Source organism: Anser anser (assembly GCF_964211835.1).
Source record: "Anser anser genome assembly, chromosome: 19".
Lineage (NCBI taxonomy): Eukaryota > Metazoa > Chordata > Aves > Anseriformes > Anatidae > Anser > Anser anser.
The window spans coordinates 8,162,260-8,180,008 of NC_139740.1; the positions used below are offsets into that span (position 1 = coordinate 8,162,260).

At 54.5% G+C, this 17,749-nt stretch overlaps 2 protein-coding genes and 2 long non-coding RNA genes across 5 annotated transcripts in view; 3 read left to right on the forward strand and 1 right to left on the reverse strand.

Moving 5' to 3' along the window:
• Window positions 1-541, forward strand: part of LOC310884193 — a 29,482-nt gene extending 28,941 nt beyond the window's left edge. The window contains exon 4 of the long non-coding RNA XR_014574070.1: window positions 401-541. This is a non-coding gene — a long non-coding RNA (uncharacterized lncRNA). The remainder of the gene's footprint in view (window positions 1-400) is intronic.
• Window positions 542-1,264: 723 nt separating this feature from the next.
• Window positions 1,265-14,934, reverse strand: LOC310884177 (melanin-concentrating hormone receptor 1-like). Of its 2 annotated transcripts, XM_083805627.1 has the most exons (3): window positions 14,663-14,934; window positions 5,367-10,743; window positions 1,265-2,327 (listed from the first exon to the last, which is right to left on the reverse strand). In XM_083805627.1, the coding sequence occupies exons 2-3, from the start codon at window positions 5,422-5,424 to the stop codon at window positions 1,279-1,281; spliced, it is 1,107 nt and encodes a 368-aa protein (XP_083661753.1). In that variant the 5' UTR covers window positions 5,425-10,743; window positions 14,663-14,934; the 3' UTR covers window positions 1,265-1,278. The 2 variants fall into 2 exon arrangements, with proteins under 2 accessions (XP_083661753.1, XP_083661752.1); XM_083805626.1 differs by having other exon boundaries at window positions 5,367-14,934.
• Window positions 2,304-4,741, forward strand: LOC310884196. Its single transcript, XR_014574074.1, has 2 exons — window positions 2,304-2,785; window positions 3,345-4,741. It is a non-coding gene; the product is annotated as an uncharacterized lncRNA (long non-coding RNA).
• A 2,285-nt stretch (window positions 14,935-17,219) lies between the features above and the next one.
• The window catches only part of CASKIN2 (CASK interacting protein 2), a 34,544-nt gene continuing 34,014 nt past the window's right edge, over window positions 17,220-17,749 (forward strand). Inside the window, exon 1 of the mRNA XM_083805591.1 lies at window positions 17,220-17,357. The gene's annotated coding sequence lies outside the window, so the exon portion shown is untranslated. The remainder of the gene's footprint in view (window positions 17,358-17,749) is intronic.

A 17,749-nucleotide genomic window follows, 5' to 3' on the forward strand; every position in this document is an offset into this window, starting at 1 on the left:
TTTCAGTTCTGGGGATATTGTGGGTGGCTGGCAGCATGAAACCAGAAGTGTGGTAACAAATTCTTCTGTGCTGTGAGATGTTTTTAATGCCTTTTTATATTAAATTAATCTGCGGCAAACAGTTCCTCCATGTTTGACAAGGTGTTTAACAATGCCTGCACTATTCCCCAGGAGTCTCTGTCAGTATAATCCCCTGCCTCTAGCTGATCTGTGCTGGCTTTTCTCTAGTCTTTGTAACAAGCAAAGCAATTTCCTAATCTTCAACTGTTAAAGCCTCATATGCAAACTAGACATTTAATTTTCCCTCTAACTTTTTTTTAAAGCGTTTATTATTTTGAAGAAGCTGCGTAAGCAGCTCTGCTTCCTCTGAGCTGCCTTTCCATATCTTCTTGATCCACAGATCTCTGCACACTGTGTTTTCCAGAGTCATCTTTAAAGCCTGGTACCTGGGGTTCCCTGATGGCCATGCAGACTGCGAGGCACGAGCAGCAGGAGGAACTAGCAGTGTGAAAATAGGCTCATTGGCATGAAAAGCCACAAGTCTGGTGTTAGCAGTAGTTCTGAGAATTGTTCGCAGTCCCTTGAAGCAGTGCAATTGCTATCTGCCTGATTTTGCTTGAAATAGTTAGGATTAGCATCAAAATTAGCCAGCTTCTGAAAATACCTTGGTTGCCAAACGATACGGCCCACTGGAGGCAGATGGTGCTGGACCAAAAGGCCAAGCAGCGGACATAGGTGAGACACCTGTCCCCAAGATTGCTCACACTTCAATTTGCTTCCAGGTTATGAGCACACGCATCAAAGTTCCCAGCTCAGATATATTACCAAAAACAAGTATACGAAGCTGTATTTTGAAGGCTCAAGTTTTGAATCCAGAGGCTCCATATTGTCATGGTGCTTAGAACACCGGCCGTGCCAAGAGGCAGGGAGTCTTTGGGCAGTGTTGTTGGTAGAGGCTTTGCTCTTCCAGGGTGACATTCCCCCTTGAAATCCTTCTGTCCTTTCTCTCTTTTCCATTCATCCTCTTTGGGGGCCCGATGTCTTGTGTGACAGAAGAGCCCTGCTGTGCAGGGGTGGAAAGAAGCAGCAGTGTGCAGCATCTTGGAAACCCAGGGCAGCGGAGGAGCAGAGCCCTGCAGTGGAGAGGGGAGGCACCTGGACTCTTGGAGGTTGAAGCCTGGAGTTACATGCTTCACCAAGAACTGCCTGAAGCTGCTGCTCTGCCTAGCAGAAGCACACAGATGGGAAAGCTTTCTGCTGTGGTGACTTCAGTGTCCCCTAGTGAACAGCCACAGTCACGGGCAGTGAACGTGGGGAGAAGTCCTCCAGAAACTGAGTCTGCTGAGTGGATTCTGGTGCCAGTTTTAGGCATACGCTGGCATCTGTCATGCTGTTGTTGTTGACAGAGCTGCTGTTGCGACATGGCTCTTTTGCGGGGCGGATGGCCACTAAGAACTGGCGCTTGAAGGTCTCGCTGAGGGTAATGTAGAGGAAGGGGTTGAGGCAGCTGTTGGCATAGCCCAAGCTTATGGCAAAGTTGTAGGCATAAAAGAAGGCCATGGATGGGGTGTCAATGCCGAGGTGAACCAGCTGGAGGATGTAGAAGGGGGCCCAGCAAATGAAAAAGGCAGAGCAGATGGCAACCGCCATGCGGGTGACTTTCTTGGTACGTATCCGGAGGCTCCTCTGGGGCAGTGGGACCACGGTGGTGGCCATGTGCTGCAGGATCTTGAAGTAGACCACGCAGATTACAATCAACGGCACAGCAAATGCCAGCATGAACTGGTAGAGGGTGAACCAGTAAATATCAGTCTCTGGGTTGGGAAGCAAGAGAGCGCAGCGGACAGTCCCGTCCTCCAGAGGCATAAGGCCTGCGTACATCCACACAGGAATGATCGTCAGGAAGGAGAGGAGCCACACCAAGCAGATAACGAGAGCTGCAACACAGGGGGTCCGGATGTAGGTGGATTTTAGAGGATAGACCGTGGCTAGATAACGGTCCAGGGTCATCACTGTGAGGATGTTGGTGCTGGTGATCTGACTGTTGGTGTCCAGGGCAGTGATGATGGTGCACAGGGGAGCTCCAAAGTACCACGAGCCATTGCCTAGGAGCTGGTGGATGAGGAAGGGCATGCCCAAGAGGAAGAGGAGATCCACAATGGAGAGGTTGAAGATGAAAATGTCCGGCACGGTCTGTTTGCACTTCAGCTTCTTCTTCTTGACAATAGTGTAGATGACGATGAGGTTCCCCACGATGCCCAGGAAGCAGATGATGCTGAAGAGACTGGGCATGATCACGTTGGTGTACGGTGCTGGCTTCTCTGCTACTGCCAAAACAAACCAAAATCATGAGTGCAACCCAGAGACCACCTCTAGATATGTCTGCTTGCCCTGTCTGGGACCTGGATCCCCCTTGAAGACGTAGCTTGGAGAGATGTTTAAGACCCTCTGCTGTCCTTGAGGAGGCTTAGCTGGGGATGTGACACCTCCTCCCCTGCTGTGCAGGGCATGCAGCACCCCCCACCCCACCACAAGTCTTACTGGCTCTGTAGGCATCTTTCCTCTGCTCTCCTGACGTACTTCTGTCCTGCCCTGAAACAACCCCGGCCTTGTTGGGGGCTAACATCAGGCTGGTGTGCCTCTGCTTCTGCCAGCATCCCCCAGGGAAGTGATAGTGACTTTCCAGAGAATACTGGATGTCCGGCCTGCTTGGAAGGTGGTGCGCGAGGCAACTTTGCACATCAGAGAAACAAGCCTCTACCTGGGTGCCAAACTCCAGATACAGGTGACAATCAAGCTGCTGTCAGAAAACTTCAGTTTGTCTGTTGGGTGGTTTATCTGTCGTTCAGTACGAGACAAAGTTCATTGACCGTGCTGGCACGTAACTAATGTTTATCTAAATTGGGAGATCTGGGACTGTACTGCAGCTGTGGCCCAGCTCTGTGTTGGGGTTAGGCCAGAGCACGTCTCCTTCCTGGCTTCCTTCCCTGCCCCTCTCCCTTTCTCTAGTTTCCGTGGAGAAGAAATCCAGGTGTGGGGGCCAGGCAGGGTTGGGAGTAGGTTTCAGTGTGGTCCTAAATCAGGGAATGCCCCACCTCTACAAGGAGCAAAAACATGGCTTAAGGCTGCTCTCTGTGGGTTCTGGATGTGGGTGGATTTCCAAAGCAAAATTATTGCGATAGCACCTAGCTTATCAGCACCAATGCTTGAATATTGCTCGTTGAGGTGAGAGGCCCAGACATAATCAAATTCACGTTCTCCTCGTCCCTATCAGGGTTTAAAATCACACTGAAGCCACGAGCCCACAGCACCAACCAACAGATTTCTGCTCTTGTGCCCATCAGGTTGTATCTGAGGCACTGCTGGAGGTGCTCTGCGTTGTGCAAGTGCCACGTGTGCGGTGTGACAGTCTGAAATCACCCTGCTCAGCTGAGGCAAGCCTCCTTTCATCTCATTACTCCCTGCCTTCCTATGGGACCTGTTTTGGTTTTTTTAGGGGAAGGCTTTGTGTGAGTAATTTGTCTGGCTGTTACAAAGACATGCGTGACAGCCCCTAAGCCTTTCATTGAGTCGCAGATGATTCAAAGCGATTGGAAACGCTTTTCAGTTACTGTACTATTGCTTTTCCTCAGCAGCCTCCACCTGTAGGAGTGAGGTCACCTCCTCCAACATAACTGAGGGAAATACTGGAAATGAAATGAAGTGAGATAACATACTCCTCAAGCATTCTCTGCCAAAGTGGTGTCTGTTTGGGGTGGTATTTGCTGACACCTACAATTCTTGAGTACAAATGTCTGTGGATTTACTTTGGTGTGCGAGAGAAGCTTGACTGAGTTAGCAAAATAACTGAGGCTGCACCATTTGTCTGGCCCTTGGCTGGAAAAGTGTGTGTGCGTGTGTGTGTCGTAGCACCCATGTGTGGTGTTTCAGAGCTCCTGGAAGTGGGGCATGAGCTGACACTGCCCCATTTTTCTGCTACTAGGACGCAGGCAGAATAGATGTACCCAAGGCCAGGCTCTGGCGGAGCAGTTGCTGCGCCACTTGGTCTGCAAGGAAATGCCCCCTGTTAAGTGGCTGTCCATAGATAAGTGTTATCAGCATCCTACTGAGACCTGACACTTACTCTTCATCATCCGGCCTGTGCATCCCCTGAACAGACAGACAGGTCTCACACCTTGATGCTGGGAGATGGGAGACTGGAGGCTGGGGGATGCCGAACGTGGTTCTGCTATTCCGTGGGTAGCTACTGGGAGCTCTGCTCTCCTTTCTTTTAGCCCCAAACTTTGTTGAGAACGTGGTGGGAATGGATTATATGATTAAAGTGTGAAGGCTGCTTCTTTAGCTGAAAACTGGGACAAAATGACCCTTTTTTGCAGTGTAATAGCAGTGCTCGCGGTGACCCTGTAATGTTTCAAGGGAGCTCAGCTGGCCTTAGAGCAAAGTGTGTGCAAGCCCGAGGGCTCTGTGTGGAAGGCAGATGCATATAGTGCTGTAGCAGCTTGCCTGATGTCGGTGTTCATACAGGCAGGAGTTTCAAGTGTTATTAGCTGGAGGCTAGCATGAAGCTGGAGTTTGCATGTGTATTATGGGATGGAGTGAGAAGTAGATGATTGTCAAATACTCAGAAAGTTCTCTCATCTCAAGAACAAAGAGGCTTTAGAGATGATTGAATCTGAATTTTCAATGCTGCTTCTGTGCAGATCCGAGTGTCTGTTTGTACACAGAAGCAGCTACTCTGAGGCATTGATTTCTCCTTGCCTGGAGATTTGTGGCTGCCCTGCTACTCCGGAAAAAGACCAAAGGGAACTGCACTGTGTGAACTCAGCGAGGACCAGCATACATCTTTTATCCAAAAGTGATTGTTGTCCTCAGCCATGCCCCGATGCATAGCGCGCTGCATCTTCAGTGCCTTTTGGAAGGAAGCACCATAATCCTACTTTTAGATTCTATAGGACACGCCGGGGGAGAGGACCTAAAAATCCACCTGCAACCACCTTCTGGGGGAGAGTTCCACCGCCTCGTACCCTTGAGGACCGCCCTGCCCGCCCCTCCACCATCGACCTGAGCAGAGAGAACAGGAGGCTGGGGGGGGGGGGGGGGGGGGGATGCTCTCTGCTCCCCTCCCTGCTCGTTCTCCGCTCCTGCCTCCCCCCCCACGGAGGCCGGCCGGGCTCCAGCCTCCCCTCCCTGGCGCCGAGGCCCGGAGGCTGCGGGGCCAGGAGGTGCCGGAGGCCGGGGCCCGGAGCTGTCCTCCCGCCGGTGCTGAAGGCTCCCGGCCTTCGAGAGGTGCGAGGCCGGGCAGCCTCCGCGGGACCCCTTCCCCGGGAGCTCTGCTCCGGCCTCTCCCCCCCCATACCCCCGCTCACCTGAGCCGTTCCGAGCCTCCGGCGCGGAGAAGTTACGCGAAGAGTTACCGGGGGCCATGGCACGGAGCGAGCTGGGCGAGCGGTGGCCTCGGGGGCTCGGCGGAGGCGCTGGGGTCCGTCCTGCGGGGGGCTGAGGCTGAGGCTCGGCTGCGCTGCGCTCCGCTCGCCCGCTCCCGCCCCGCCGAGCCCGAAGCAGGTACTGACATCAAGGAGCAGCCGAGCCGGCGGCCACGGCGCCCGAGAGCAGCAGCCCGCCGGCGGCGGCGGCTGGGAGGGGATGCCCGAGGGTCGCCGAGGGGCAGCCGGGGGTCGCCGGCTCCCAGCCGAGCTCTGGCCGCTGCCTCCCTACGGCTGCGGCGAGCGCCCCTTCGCATCGCTTTCCTGCAGCCCCCCCGACGGCCGGCTGGGGCTTGCACCCTCCCGTTGCATACAGCCAGCCTTCTCTCGCTGGCGTCAGTAGGAGAGGAGGACCAGCTTTTGCCTTTTAAGTAGCTCTGCTCTCTTGCTTTTTGCTGTGGATTTTCCTCTCGCAGACGCACGTGCCCTTTTCGTCCCTGACTCATAGGCAAGTCCCTACAAGTGGAGCTGGGGGGTGTTGGGGCACCAGATCGCCCTCCAAAAACTGTTGTTTTAACCTTTTCATCCCTCTGACTCTAATTCTCACCTGAGATTCTTCACTTGTAATTAATCCTCTGCTGTTTTCTGCTCTTACAGCTCATTTGCTTCGTAGCTCCAGAACTCAGCTTGATCTCTAGCTCAGGTTTTGTTTGTGTTCCCCTTCTTTTGGCCTTAAAAATACCAGGTTAAGAACCCCCCTTTGGGTTTTGAGAGAGTGCCCTGCTCTGGGTGCAGTGTCAGAGCTGATGATTTTGTTATGCTTCCCGCCCACTGTTTGTCCATGAGCTGCGTTCCTCCGTTGTGGTTTGATAAATTACCCTTTGCCATCAGATCGTTCCGTACCTCCAAACGTTTCCTGCGCTGAAGAAGTGTGGTATCGTGTCAGAAGTCTGCAAGAAAACGAGCAGCAACAGGCAGCTTTCTCTGAGGTTTAGTGTGGTGTAAGGGATTAAGTTTACTTCATAAAAACTTAGATCTCTGCCTGGACACCTCCTTTGCTTCCCTCTCCCTGTAGTAACAAAGGCTGACACTAGCCATAGGGACCATTTTTTAATTTTATTTGTGTGGGGGGGAGGCTTTGCAATTCTGTATCAATCAGGACTAGAAGCGACACGTGCCATTAAAAAGGAGGCCCTGTGTATGTGCTAGCAACAAGCCCAGCATGGGCTGTGAGTCAGGTTTGACAGCAGCAAATCTGACAGACAGTGCTGGGCTTTTCACCACGTCAGCGGAAGCCGTTCATCATTATTAGGTTGTCCTCTAGTGGACCGCCTGGTAGACAGAGACCTGCAGCATGCTTTGCCTGGGCTCTTAAGAACTGGAGACAGGATGGGGCCAGTTCATCTTTTATATTATATGAGGGGGTTTACTCAGTCTCTGGAGTTGCCTTTGTAAGTGATTTGCCCGGCAGGTTTCTCTCCAGTAGATAGCCATGGTGTATAAGGCAGTTTTGAACCTGCACAGTCTGTGGGAAAGGCGGTGTTTCTGAGTCACTTAATATTTTCTTAATACCCTTTTCCTTTTACATCTTGGGTAAATCTTAGTGCTCATCTGTACGGGGTTACTGCTGCCAAACAAGCCTCGGTTTGTGCACCGGGATGATGGAGTTAAGGCAGGAGAGCTGTTGGGAACAGGGTGTAGTCATCTGCAGCGAGTGCCTTTGTGTGATTATGCCTAATCCAGTCCTGAAGTGCAGAGATTGCATGGGAAACGGGTGGGCTGCTGCTATTCCAAACGTTTTCCCTGCACAGACAGGCTCCTACTCCCTTTCTCTGGAGAGGAACTGTCTTTCAGCTTTCAAAGCAGGAACCTGCTGTTTAAATTTAGCAGTTCCGAAAGCATAACAGTATTTTTAACTTGCATTCTCAAGTATTGTTCATCTGTGAAACTGCCTCGCGTGTGAGGGGAGCTGTAATTCCTCCTTGTCAGCTGTAGGGGCACAGCAAACCCCAGCCACTCCATCCCTGCTGCACGCGTGTCAGCTGCGGTGACAGCACCGCGCTCAGCGCCCTGCGTTCACATCACCTCCATATGCCTGTTTTATTACCGAGCCTTCATCATCAGGCTTCAATGAGGTTTGGGCCTCCCTTTTATGCCAACAGCCTGGGAAAGTTCTCAATCCAAAGAAGGGGTGGTCTTCCAGCCCCCCCGAGCTGAAGGGTTAGGTGGAAGGAGTGGAACAGGAGCTGCAGCAATCAGCGACGTGCAGCCTGGCTGTGTGCAGCGCTCACTGCCACGGCAATCAGCTTAATATCGGGCTGAGCGTTCGGAGGCAGCAGATCTCGGAAGGACGAGTTCTGTGACTGCTCATCTGCTGGAAACGAGCAGGGACGGGCACTCAGGGGACCCGGGGATGTAGCCGAGGAGTTGTACTAACCATTCCATGTAATTACAAGGAAGATTGAGACGTTAACCCCTTGAAAACATGTATTAAATTAGAAGAAAGATATAGTAATTAACATAAAATCAGGGAACTGCCATCTCAACAGCCTAGGCGTGGAAATGGAGTTCAGCCCTTGGTTATAAAACAAACGATTACTTCTTCCTGCAACCTCTGCATCACAACTATCCTTCAACCGTCCTGTCTGCAACATCACTGTTATGAAGAAAGATAGTAATCTTCCAAGGCTGCTGCTAGGCAAATTCTGTGATTGGGGAATGAATCTGGCTTGTTTAACAGTGGCTCAACCCTGAAAGGCTCTTGCATTTCAGTAATGAGCTCCATTTCCTGCGTCTGTCCCAGCTGGAGGTCCTGTCTTACCCAGTACGAGTAGAACCGCAGCATCCCTGGGGGTTGAGCGCAGCACCAGCCTCTGTTACTGCACTGCTGAAGTCTTTCCCTAGCTGTTTCACCAAATACTTTCTCATTAGATGAGAAATTAATATTTATCTAGCACCTAGCTACTACTCCGATTTGCACCCTGGAGAGAGGAGCCGGGTTGTAAACCCTTCCCTGTAGCTCCCTGGTCTCTGTATTCACAACTCCAGACTGAGAGGATGGAGCTCTGCTTGCTGCTCAGCTCTTTGTCCTTGTTTATATTGATCAAATGGCGTAATAAGTGAAGTTTAGCCCTTGCCGTGGCCTGAGGGGTAGGCATGATTTCATTTGGGATGTTAGACGTGATGCGTCGACCCTCCAGCCTGGCTGAGTACCTGACTGCTCGTGTCTCTCGGCAGTAGCTGCATATCAGTCTCACTTCCTCTTTTTCAGACAAAATTGGTATTTTCCAGCTACTGACCTGTTTTGCCTCCCTTCTTCCTAGAAACTGTCTTTGCTACCACTTCTCATCTACAGGGAAAGAGAATGGCACGTGGCAAAGTTAAAAAATTTCTCTAAACCCCACGCTGAGCTTGAGGTCAAAAATTGTCAGTAATTCTCTCTACAGCAGCGCTGGCTCAGGCAGCGTCTCCTACACCTCCCTGCAATGATTATCCCAGCACGACTGTTTGTAGCACAACAGACGGATATGTGCTGAATCTAATTGCTTGATTTAAAAAATAAATAAATTAGGAGCAGCTTCATCAAGGCAACTTGGTGGTGATTCAGGTCTTGCTGTCATCGGTCTCGATGTACACTGCACGTGCCGTCTAGTTGGCTGGAAGGAATTTGCTGTTGTATTCTGATGCCTTACGTGAATCGGAGCAGTGCTACCCTGAGCTCAGGTGCTGCCCCAAGCTGGTATTAATGAACCTGGAGCCACGGCCTGAGGCTGAGCTCCGAGCAAACACCCCGTTTCCCAACTCTCAGGCTGTTTTCTCTTACATGTGTGAATTTCTAATGAAGGCAGCAGAGTAAATTCCCTTTCTCAGCTGCTCACTAAAACCACACATGCCTTTACAGGAACACTTAGCTCAACAATTACCTAAATGCTTGTTATCCCCACTGGATTTCTTGTTAATTAGAACAAAGTGGCCATTTATCCGAAGCTAGATGACCACCACCTCTCTCCCTGCAGGCTTCCTCCTGCTGAAATGAAAGATCTGGGCTGCCTGGTCAGTCCTGCCTAATTCCAGCACCACGCTGCTAATTTGAGGTTTCAGCCTTCAGCCTCTGCCCTGTCTGGCTGCTCACAGCGAGCCAAAGGCCAAGGCAGCAGCTTTCTGTGGTTTGGTTTTCATTGCTAAAGCTGAGAGGATCCCAGAGACAAAAGCACAGCCAAAAATAACAAGGAGGGGCCAAGCAGGGCTTGCCCCGTGACGGGGAAGCAGAGAGGCTTGCAGGCTGGCCGTGGCCAGTGTGCAGAGGTCAGGGATGTGGATGCACACTCAGCGAAACAGGCAGATCCCGCTGGCGAAGATAAGAAGCTGCAGGCAGCTCTATGTGTCAGCCAGAAATGGCCAGGAGCCCCGAGGGAGACAAATCCAGCCTCAGGGTACGGTGTTAGTTGCCTTGCTTCCCTTTTATGAGAGCAGGCATTAGCACAAGGAAGAGACAGCTGGAACTTGAATTCCTCCTGAGTCTGAACGGGAACAAAAGTTTCAGCTCGGATCTGTAGCTCGTGGATAACTGCGTACGGGGCTCGGGAGGAGAGCAAGAGGCTGTTTTGCTGTAGGGGGTGGGAGGAATAAACAAGAAGAGATGTCTGCCCAACCCGCAGCGATGGCTCTGCTTACCCTCTCAGTGAGGATGATGACAGTGTTGAACTGCTGGTCTGATGTTACAGATCTGAGATGAAGCAAAACTGAAAAGCCTGAGAGGTTCAAGTCAGGGAGACGAGATAAACTGCGCTCGCCGCCTGGGAAGAGCTGTCACATGAAATTGCAAATCCAGGCACAAGGATTTATGACAGAGCTATCAAAACACGAGGTGGTGTTTTATAACCAGATACTGCAATCCTGCTGCCTGACTCCGAGCAGGGGCAGGAGAGCAATAATAGCTGATGTTCTGAGCCGCGGTACGCTGAATTTACATGAGTCCGGTAAAGCGTTTGATAGCGTCTCCCAGGAAATTCTCAAGTTGGAGGAGAGGAGAGGCCCAGAACTTGTAAAATACAAAACAAATCGCAAGTGGGAGCGAGGTCTTGTGTTGAGAGGGGAGCCGGTAGCGTTGATAGCATCGGATGGGAACCCCTCCTGACGGAGACCTGCGAGCCCCAGGGCAGGCTGGGCTCCGTTGGCAGGCGGTTCTCTGCAGCAGCCAGATGTTTCTTTCCCCTCTTGCCCCCGGCAAACCAGCCAGATCTCCTGTGTGCTGCCACTGGGAGCCGAGACATCTGACCCGCTGCAGGCGGTGGCTCAGGGCCTCGGAAGAGGTGGGAACCTTTTAAAATGATAATGAAAAAGCAAAATGATGATCATTTATGAAAACAGTAATTGGTAAACCACTTAGCATTTCACAGCCCCAGGGCTAAGAGCAGAGGCATGCATTCAGCAGCAGCAATAAGCGTTTGTTTATCAGCTGGGAGTTCATTAGGTGGAAAGACGGGAGAGGAGCAAGGTGAGGGTTCAGTACAGTACGAGCTACCTGTTTAACACAGCATTAAAAAAGGCAACTGCGATTCTCAGGGGGACCAGGGGAGACGTTTCCCTTGCAGGAATTACTGCCATTGTGTGAGACGGAGGGAGACTTCCTCTGGCAATCCGCGTGGATTTTTGGTCTGTTGTGTCCGGCTCTCCGCAGGAGGCTGGGCTGCAGAAAGGAAGGCGCGGGTCGGGGCGCAGGGCGGTCTGTGCCCTGCTGGGTGCAGCTCAGCACCACGTCCAGTCCTGCAGCTCAGGCTCCCAGGACGCGACCAGGATGGTTGCTGTTTTCTGGTGCTTCTTTCAGACTTGATGCGGGTTTCAGCAGAAGGGTTAAACAAGCCCTAAGTAGGCTGATTTGCTGCTGGCCTTAAAATACTTGGAGAGAGTTCATCTGGATAAAAATCAGCCCCAAATGTTATTTTTGATTGACTCAGTTCCTGAAGGGTTTTGCGGCAGTAGAGGATGCAGATACAGCAGCGTAATGCTTTCTAAATGTCCCGGTTTGCCACCAGGCCTCTTTCTTTCCTCTTCCCCTGATTCTCCTGGTGTGTGAGAAGGGCGGTTGGTCTGGAAGGCACTGGAGATATTTCTGCTGCCTCCTGCCCTGGGTTATTCCTCTACACAAAGGCCTGGCCCCACATCTTGAGCCACCGTGGCTCTGTGGTTCAGCGCACATGGAGCCTGCCGGCAGCACGCGCCTCGCTTACGCCTGTTTTTTTTCTGCTGTGCCTGTTTTCCCCAGACTGGGGTGACAGTGCCTTTGTAAAGCAATTTGAAATGTTTTGTGAGAAGTTTTGTCTAAGAGCGTGTGTCTGTGAATCTGCGTTGCTGACATTGCAGCCAGAGTCGTTAGCAGACCCAAGACACCAGAGCTATCTCCTGATGCAGGTTCCTTTCCTGTCAGAAACACGTAGTTAATTAAAGCCTCCTCCTGAAAGGAATTTCTTAGCTGCACTGGAGGGATAACAAAGCGAAAGCGGTGTCCTTAATCCAGCCCTTTCATCTCCTAGAAATTCCTTCCTCTCCCGTCTTTCTCTGTGTCCTGATTGTTAAAAGAAATGAGAAATAATTTCCACTTGGAAAAAAAAACAGGACAACAAAACTCAGCCCAGCTGATCGCAGCAGAAGCCAAGGAGACGGGAGCTGAAAGGAGGGAGCTGTTAATGAAGCGTCAGCAGCGAGCCAGGGGCAGGAGCTGGAGCCCGTCCAGATGGCCTGGCTAATCTGCTGCATCCACTTCACAACGCTCCTCTCGGGGCCGAGCCAGTGGCCTCTGCAGCGCCGGTCAGCTGCAACCTCAGCTGCAGCCTCCAGGGAAGGTTTGCCCAGGTTGCATCAAGCCTCCAAATTGTCTCTTCTGAGCCCGCCGTGGATACAGAGCGACGCCTGCCCCGCTGACCCAAGAGGGAAATGGAACCCGACGTTGGCTTTCTGCACCACATTCCTGCAGGGATGCATCAGCCACCTGGGGCTGCTCTCCCTCCGGCCCTCCCTGCCCTCAGGGCAGAGTGGGGCTGGCAGGAAGGAGCAGAGGGTGAGGAGAGGCCGGAGCACGGCTCCGCAGAGCCGGCAGCGCGGAGATCAGGGGCTCGCCAGCACGGCTCTGATGGCAGTGTGCTGCAGCCCAAGCACCCGTGCCTCCCTTCATCCCCCGTCAGCCCGGATATTCGTGTTTCCTGGCCTGACAGATAAGGCGGCCTCGCCATTAATCAAGAGGCCTGGAGAATGGGATCAACGTGAGGCAGGCGTGCTGCGGAGTTAATCTCCTTTACTCCCCGATGATGGATGGAGCTCATTTCAGACATTAATCAAGTCTGTGAGCGTGCACCGGGCAAAATGGATTAGACACTGTGCTGTTGGCAGAGGCGCTCCCGAGTCCCTGGGCAATCCTGGAGGATGCCCGAAGCGCTGCCTTTGGGCACCCTCCAGCTGGAGCTGCAGCACAGTGGCGTGGTGAGGGTGACGGAGGGATTACAGCTGCTGGGTCCTGGGGAGAACTTAGGTGTACCCCCAGCTTTGCTCCACAAGTGCTTGCTGTGCTCCCTCCCTCGGGACAGGGCTGGGAAGTGGGTCCCAGCTGTTGCTGAGCCACGTTCGTTTGCAGAGCTGCACTCCCAAACAACCTGTGGAGGCTCCTCGGTGGTTCCAGATACAACCAAACACCTCCAGGTCTGCAGTCTCCACGCTGCTGTCACACAGAGCAGAACCGGTGGGAACGGAGCTGGAGCACCAGGTCTGATACGTGCAGCAGAAACCACCTGTGAGCCCCTGGAGACTCCAGGAAAGGGCTGTCCTGCACGAGCAGGAGTAGGGGACACCCGCAGATGCCAGCACTGGTCACGGCTCTGCAGCATCCTGTGCAAAAAGCTTTTATTCTGGTGTAGGATCTGTGTGGGACAAAGATTGTGCCACACTTCTGAACCGTGCTGTGGGCTTGTTGGATATCATTGGGTTTGAGGAGCGGTGTCTCAGAGGCTGAGCAAGACTGTTGTAGACGATGTGAGAAAAATGCCAGGCCCATAGTAAGCTCTTCACCCACTTAAGGGTAGTGCTCGGTTCTGGGATTAGCAGGAGGCGCTGGCCGGTAAAAATAACCCTGAGTCTGCATCCTCCAAAGGGAGACACTCAGGCCTGGCGAGGCAGAGGGAAATGCCCGATTCTTGGGCTGTGCCACGGCCCACGTGTCACGCTACAGGAACGGGAAGCGAATTTACACCTTAGCCATCCTAGCGCACCTGCTCATCTCAGAGCGGCTTGGGGCATGCACTGATCTGTAGCGCCGCGATGCCGGTGGCCTGGCAGGCCAGACAGTCAACGAGCTGTGTTTTCATATGTTTAATTACACCTTGCTCGTGATGGGAGCCGTTCAGCCTCCCCAGGGATGTATGATAACAGTCGGGGCAGAAACCTGCCGTATCCACACAATAACGCCCAGCGCTGGGACTGCACGCGGCTGGCACTGGGGTGGCGGGGTTGGTCCTGGAAGGGCCCCGGGCTCTGACAGCACCCGGGTTTGTTAACGCACGCTTTCTTTCCCCCCTGCCTTAAGTCCAAAACCCAGCTGACATCAAAGCACCAGAAAGTCTAATCCCGTTTTGAATCAGCGCAGCACACGCAGCGAATGTTAAACAGGGAATCCGGCAGCAAGAAAAGGGGGGATTATCTTTAATTTCCTGAGAGAGTGACTGAGGGGGGGGAGACAGGGAAGAGGAAGGCACAGGAGCAGAAAGAAGTAGCTGTCGGCACAGGCAGGTTGTGGAGGAGGAGAGTGCGGGTGGACGGGAAGGAGAGAGGGGCTCGAGCAGCAGCACGTGTGTGCAGAGTCCCGCTGAGAGTGGGGTTGTGAAAGGGCTACCGAAGGAAGTCGAGGGCTACCAAAAGGCTCCTGTTGGGAGCACTGTTTCCTGGGAGCCTCAGGTGGGGTGTGTGTGGGGTTTGGGTTTGGGTTCGGGTGAGCCCAGCAGGATCCAAGCACCAGCATGTGGGAAGGCTGCTCCTGCTGGGAGCCCCAGGCCCAAGTTCCCAGGGAAGGGATCGTGCAGTGGGTGCGCTGTGCTGGGCAGTGGTGCGGGCTGCAGCGCCCAGCTGGGTGGTGGGGACAAGGCTGCAGAGTTGGTTTTTGAGGGAGTGGAGAGCTGGCCTCCATCAGAGCGATGCAGAGGGAGGGCTGAGCACGCTTCTGAGCGCGGCAGAGGACAGGCACGAGGGCTGCTTACCTGTGTCACACCTGCGTGGGCTGTCTCTTTGCTGTAAAAGATTGTAGCTGAGCAGAGCGTCCAGAATCAGATCCTAAATTGTATTACTTACTGGAGAGATGACTCTAGCCATGGTTTATGCTGCTGCCTATCATCACCAGGTACCGCCACCTCTGCAAAGGGCAATTGCTCCTTTTTCATCCTGTCATTGACAGTTATGGAGCTGTGTCTGCGTGGAGGGTTCATCCCAATCAGCAGCAGCAGCCACGCTGCGCCTGGCCCAGGGACAGGAGGTGACCGGGGCCAACCCATCCCCCGTGCCTGCCTGCTGGAGCCTGGTCCCTGGGGGCGCTTCTTCCTCCTCCTCATCCCTGCAGCCTGTGGCTCCCTCATGAGCAAACCCCCACGTTTTGCTCTCGGATTTCAAGTAGCAGCTATTGCCAGGCAGGTTTTAAAAAGGAGATGGAGTAAATGTGTACATAGACACCTCGTGTGTGCTGATCCCTGTCCTGCTCTAGCTTTGCCCTTGACGCTGCGATGAGCGAGGTGCAGGGTGCTGAGCCAGGTGGGAAAAGCCAGTCCTGGATAGGGGAGGGCGGGCAGATACCTGCACAGGAAAAAGGTCCCTGGGGTTGGGATGCGGGTGCCGAGCACCAGGAATGAAGCCGAGATTTTCTGTGCTGCTTACAGACAGGCCCAAAGCCCAGCAGCGGGGCCCTGATCACATTTAGCTGCAGGAATGAATGCCAGGAGCTTCCGAAATGGCTCTGGGGGTGACTTTCAATAACCTGCCTTCTGCCACAGCCTGGCTGCCTGCAGGAGCAGCCCTTCCTTGCCCTGCTTCACCCTCAACCCTCACCTTCATTCCCACGGGACAGGTGATGTGGCACCGGGGGGGTGCCACAGCCTCCCTGGGGGTGGTGCTGGCCTCGTGGGGGTGCAACTTGCACACCAGCAAGTGTCCTGGCAGCAGTGTCTGTGCTCCTGTCTGGGGAAAGCAGTGCCCTGGGGATCCCCCTCGCCCCCCCCGGGACTCTGAGCCTCCCCACGCCCAGGTGCGAGCGGGAGCTTTCGGGTTGCAGCCACGAAAAGGAGGAGCCTGAGCTGCAGCTGAGCCGGGAGGGGGAGAAGTGCGTCTCCGTCCAGCTGGTTCATAGCATACTTAAAATGTTTCAGATGTCTGGTGCGGGCCTCCGTGGCCCTCCTGCCGGCTCCTGGCTGGGTGGGGTCACCGCTGCCGCCTTCCAAGTTCGGCTCTCGCAGGCGAGATCTGGGAGCGGGAGCCTCGCGCCCTCCGGCCGTGGAGCTGGGTCTGGCGTGGCCTCACCTGAAGCTGTCGGCAGAGCTGCTGCGGGCGCTGCCGCGGGCGTCGCTCGTGCCAGCGGGGCCCCTTCCCTCCTGGCAGCAGCTGCGGGCGCCGTTTTGGTTTGATGATGGAGGGAGGGGAGCAATTAAGGTAAATCGCAGAAGGGAGAAGGGGTCGAACGGCTGCTGGGGCTGCAAGAACGGCGCTGAGCTCTGGCCACCAGTCAGCTGCCCAAGCCCTGAATTGGGGAGAGCTGGCAAGGCACTGAGCAGCGTTGTTCTCAGTCTAAGCTGTCTCAGTCGGAGGAGCAACGAATCTGCTCCTTCTGCTCTGTCCCTACCCCAGCCACGCTGCTTTTACTTGCTGCCGTGAATTAAAAGCAAACCAAACCAACTCCTTCCCGGCACCCTGCGAGCAGATGATGGTTGTAGCATGGGCTCTAGATGGCAACATCGACCCGAAGAGCAGCGGGAGGAGCAGGGTCCCCACTGGGCCAGGCAGGACCTCGGGGCAGTGCTGCTTTGGGCACCTCGCTGCCGTGGCATGGGGGCTCAGGCCAGGGCTGAGCTCTCAGCCAGCCTCCCGAGGGTGCCTGCACCCCAAAAACTCCCCTCAAAACGCAAACAACTCACCCGTGGGCAGGGAAGTAGCCAAATTAGAGGAGACTTTTCTGCAGTGGGATTTTGGTCAATTTCCTCAGCCCCTGGTCTGTGGACATGTGAAAAAAAAAACATTCCAGGCCTCTGACACCTCGGTAAGGTGGAGGGGGCAGGCGCCACCTTATTAAGGCAGAGAGGGCAGGCGCTGTGTGGGGGTCTTTGTGCTGAGGATCACCAAAAAGCCTCCGGGAGGTAAAGACAAAGCTGTGAGGTGCACGCTAGGAGATCGGGGCCACTGAGGCTAATCCTCCTTGGCTGCTTGCCTGCCAGCATGACCGTAACGTGAAAATGTTGGGCTTAGGCACGGAGTCCGGAGCACCCAAACGTTGTTTAACATTCAGAGTCAGTTTGCTGGAAACTGTGGATATCCAGCAAATCGGGGGGAGCTTCCCCATGCGCCCTCGATTCCAAGGGCAGAGATTAAAGCTTCGGTGCCTCCGCTTTGGCCACGCAGCGGGTGGGAACCCAGCTGAAACGCGCCCACCCTGCGCCCAACTGCGACGTGCGCCTCGTGCCGGGCTCTTTGGAAAGCAGCTTTAGTCTGTGCTCGGGGAGCTGCACGGCTTAATTAAGATCCTTCAAAGGACAAAAAGCGCTAGAGAAATTTGGTGGAGTCTTAGAAACGTCACAGGGCTTTACGAGCTCTGGCGCAGCTCGCGGAAGGGATACCGAGCCCTGGCGCTTCCCCGCTCTTCCCGGGACTGCTTAGGGCTTCGTGCTTCGCCGCGGCAGCTGTGAGACGTGGACCTGGGTAAGGCGGTGTGTGCATCACCCCCTCCTGCTTCCCGGCTGTGCCGGGAGCCACCGGCCCCTCGCCGCCCCGGGGCCCCCGGCTGCAGGCGTTGGCATTCGGGGTTTGGGTGGAAGCGGGGCTGGCTCTTGGCGGCTCCCCCGGGCGCGGCGGGCCGGGCGCTTGGCGCAGCAGATCCGAGCCTCCGCGGGGCTTTAATCCGATCAGCGCCGGTAAGCCGCCGGTATCATGCGGCAAAAGCCGGCCGGCTTGCTTGGACGATCCCCCCCGCCTTAGCAGAGCCGTGCCGGGGGGAGCTGGGGGGGCAGAGGGGGGCGGGTGGCAGAGGGGACGAAGGAACGGGACGGGGGGGGATTAACGCGGGGCTCGGCCCGCAGCAGCGCCGCGCCCCC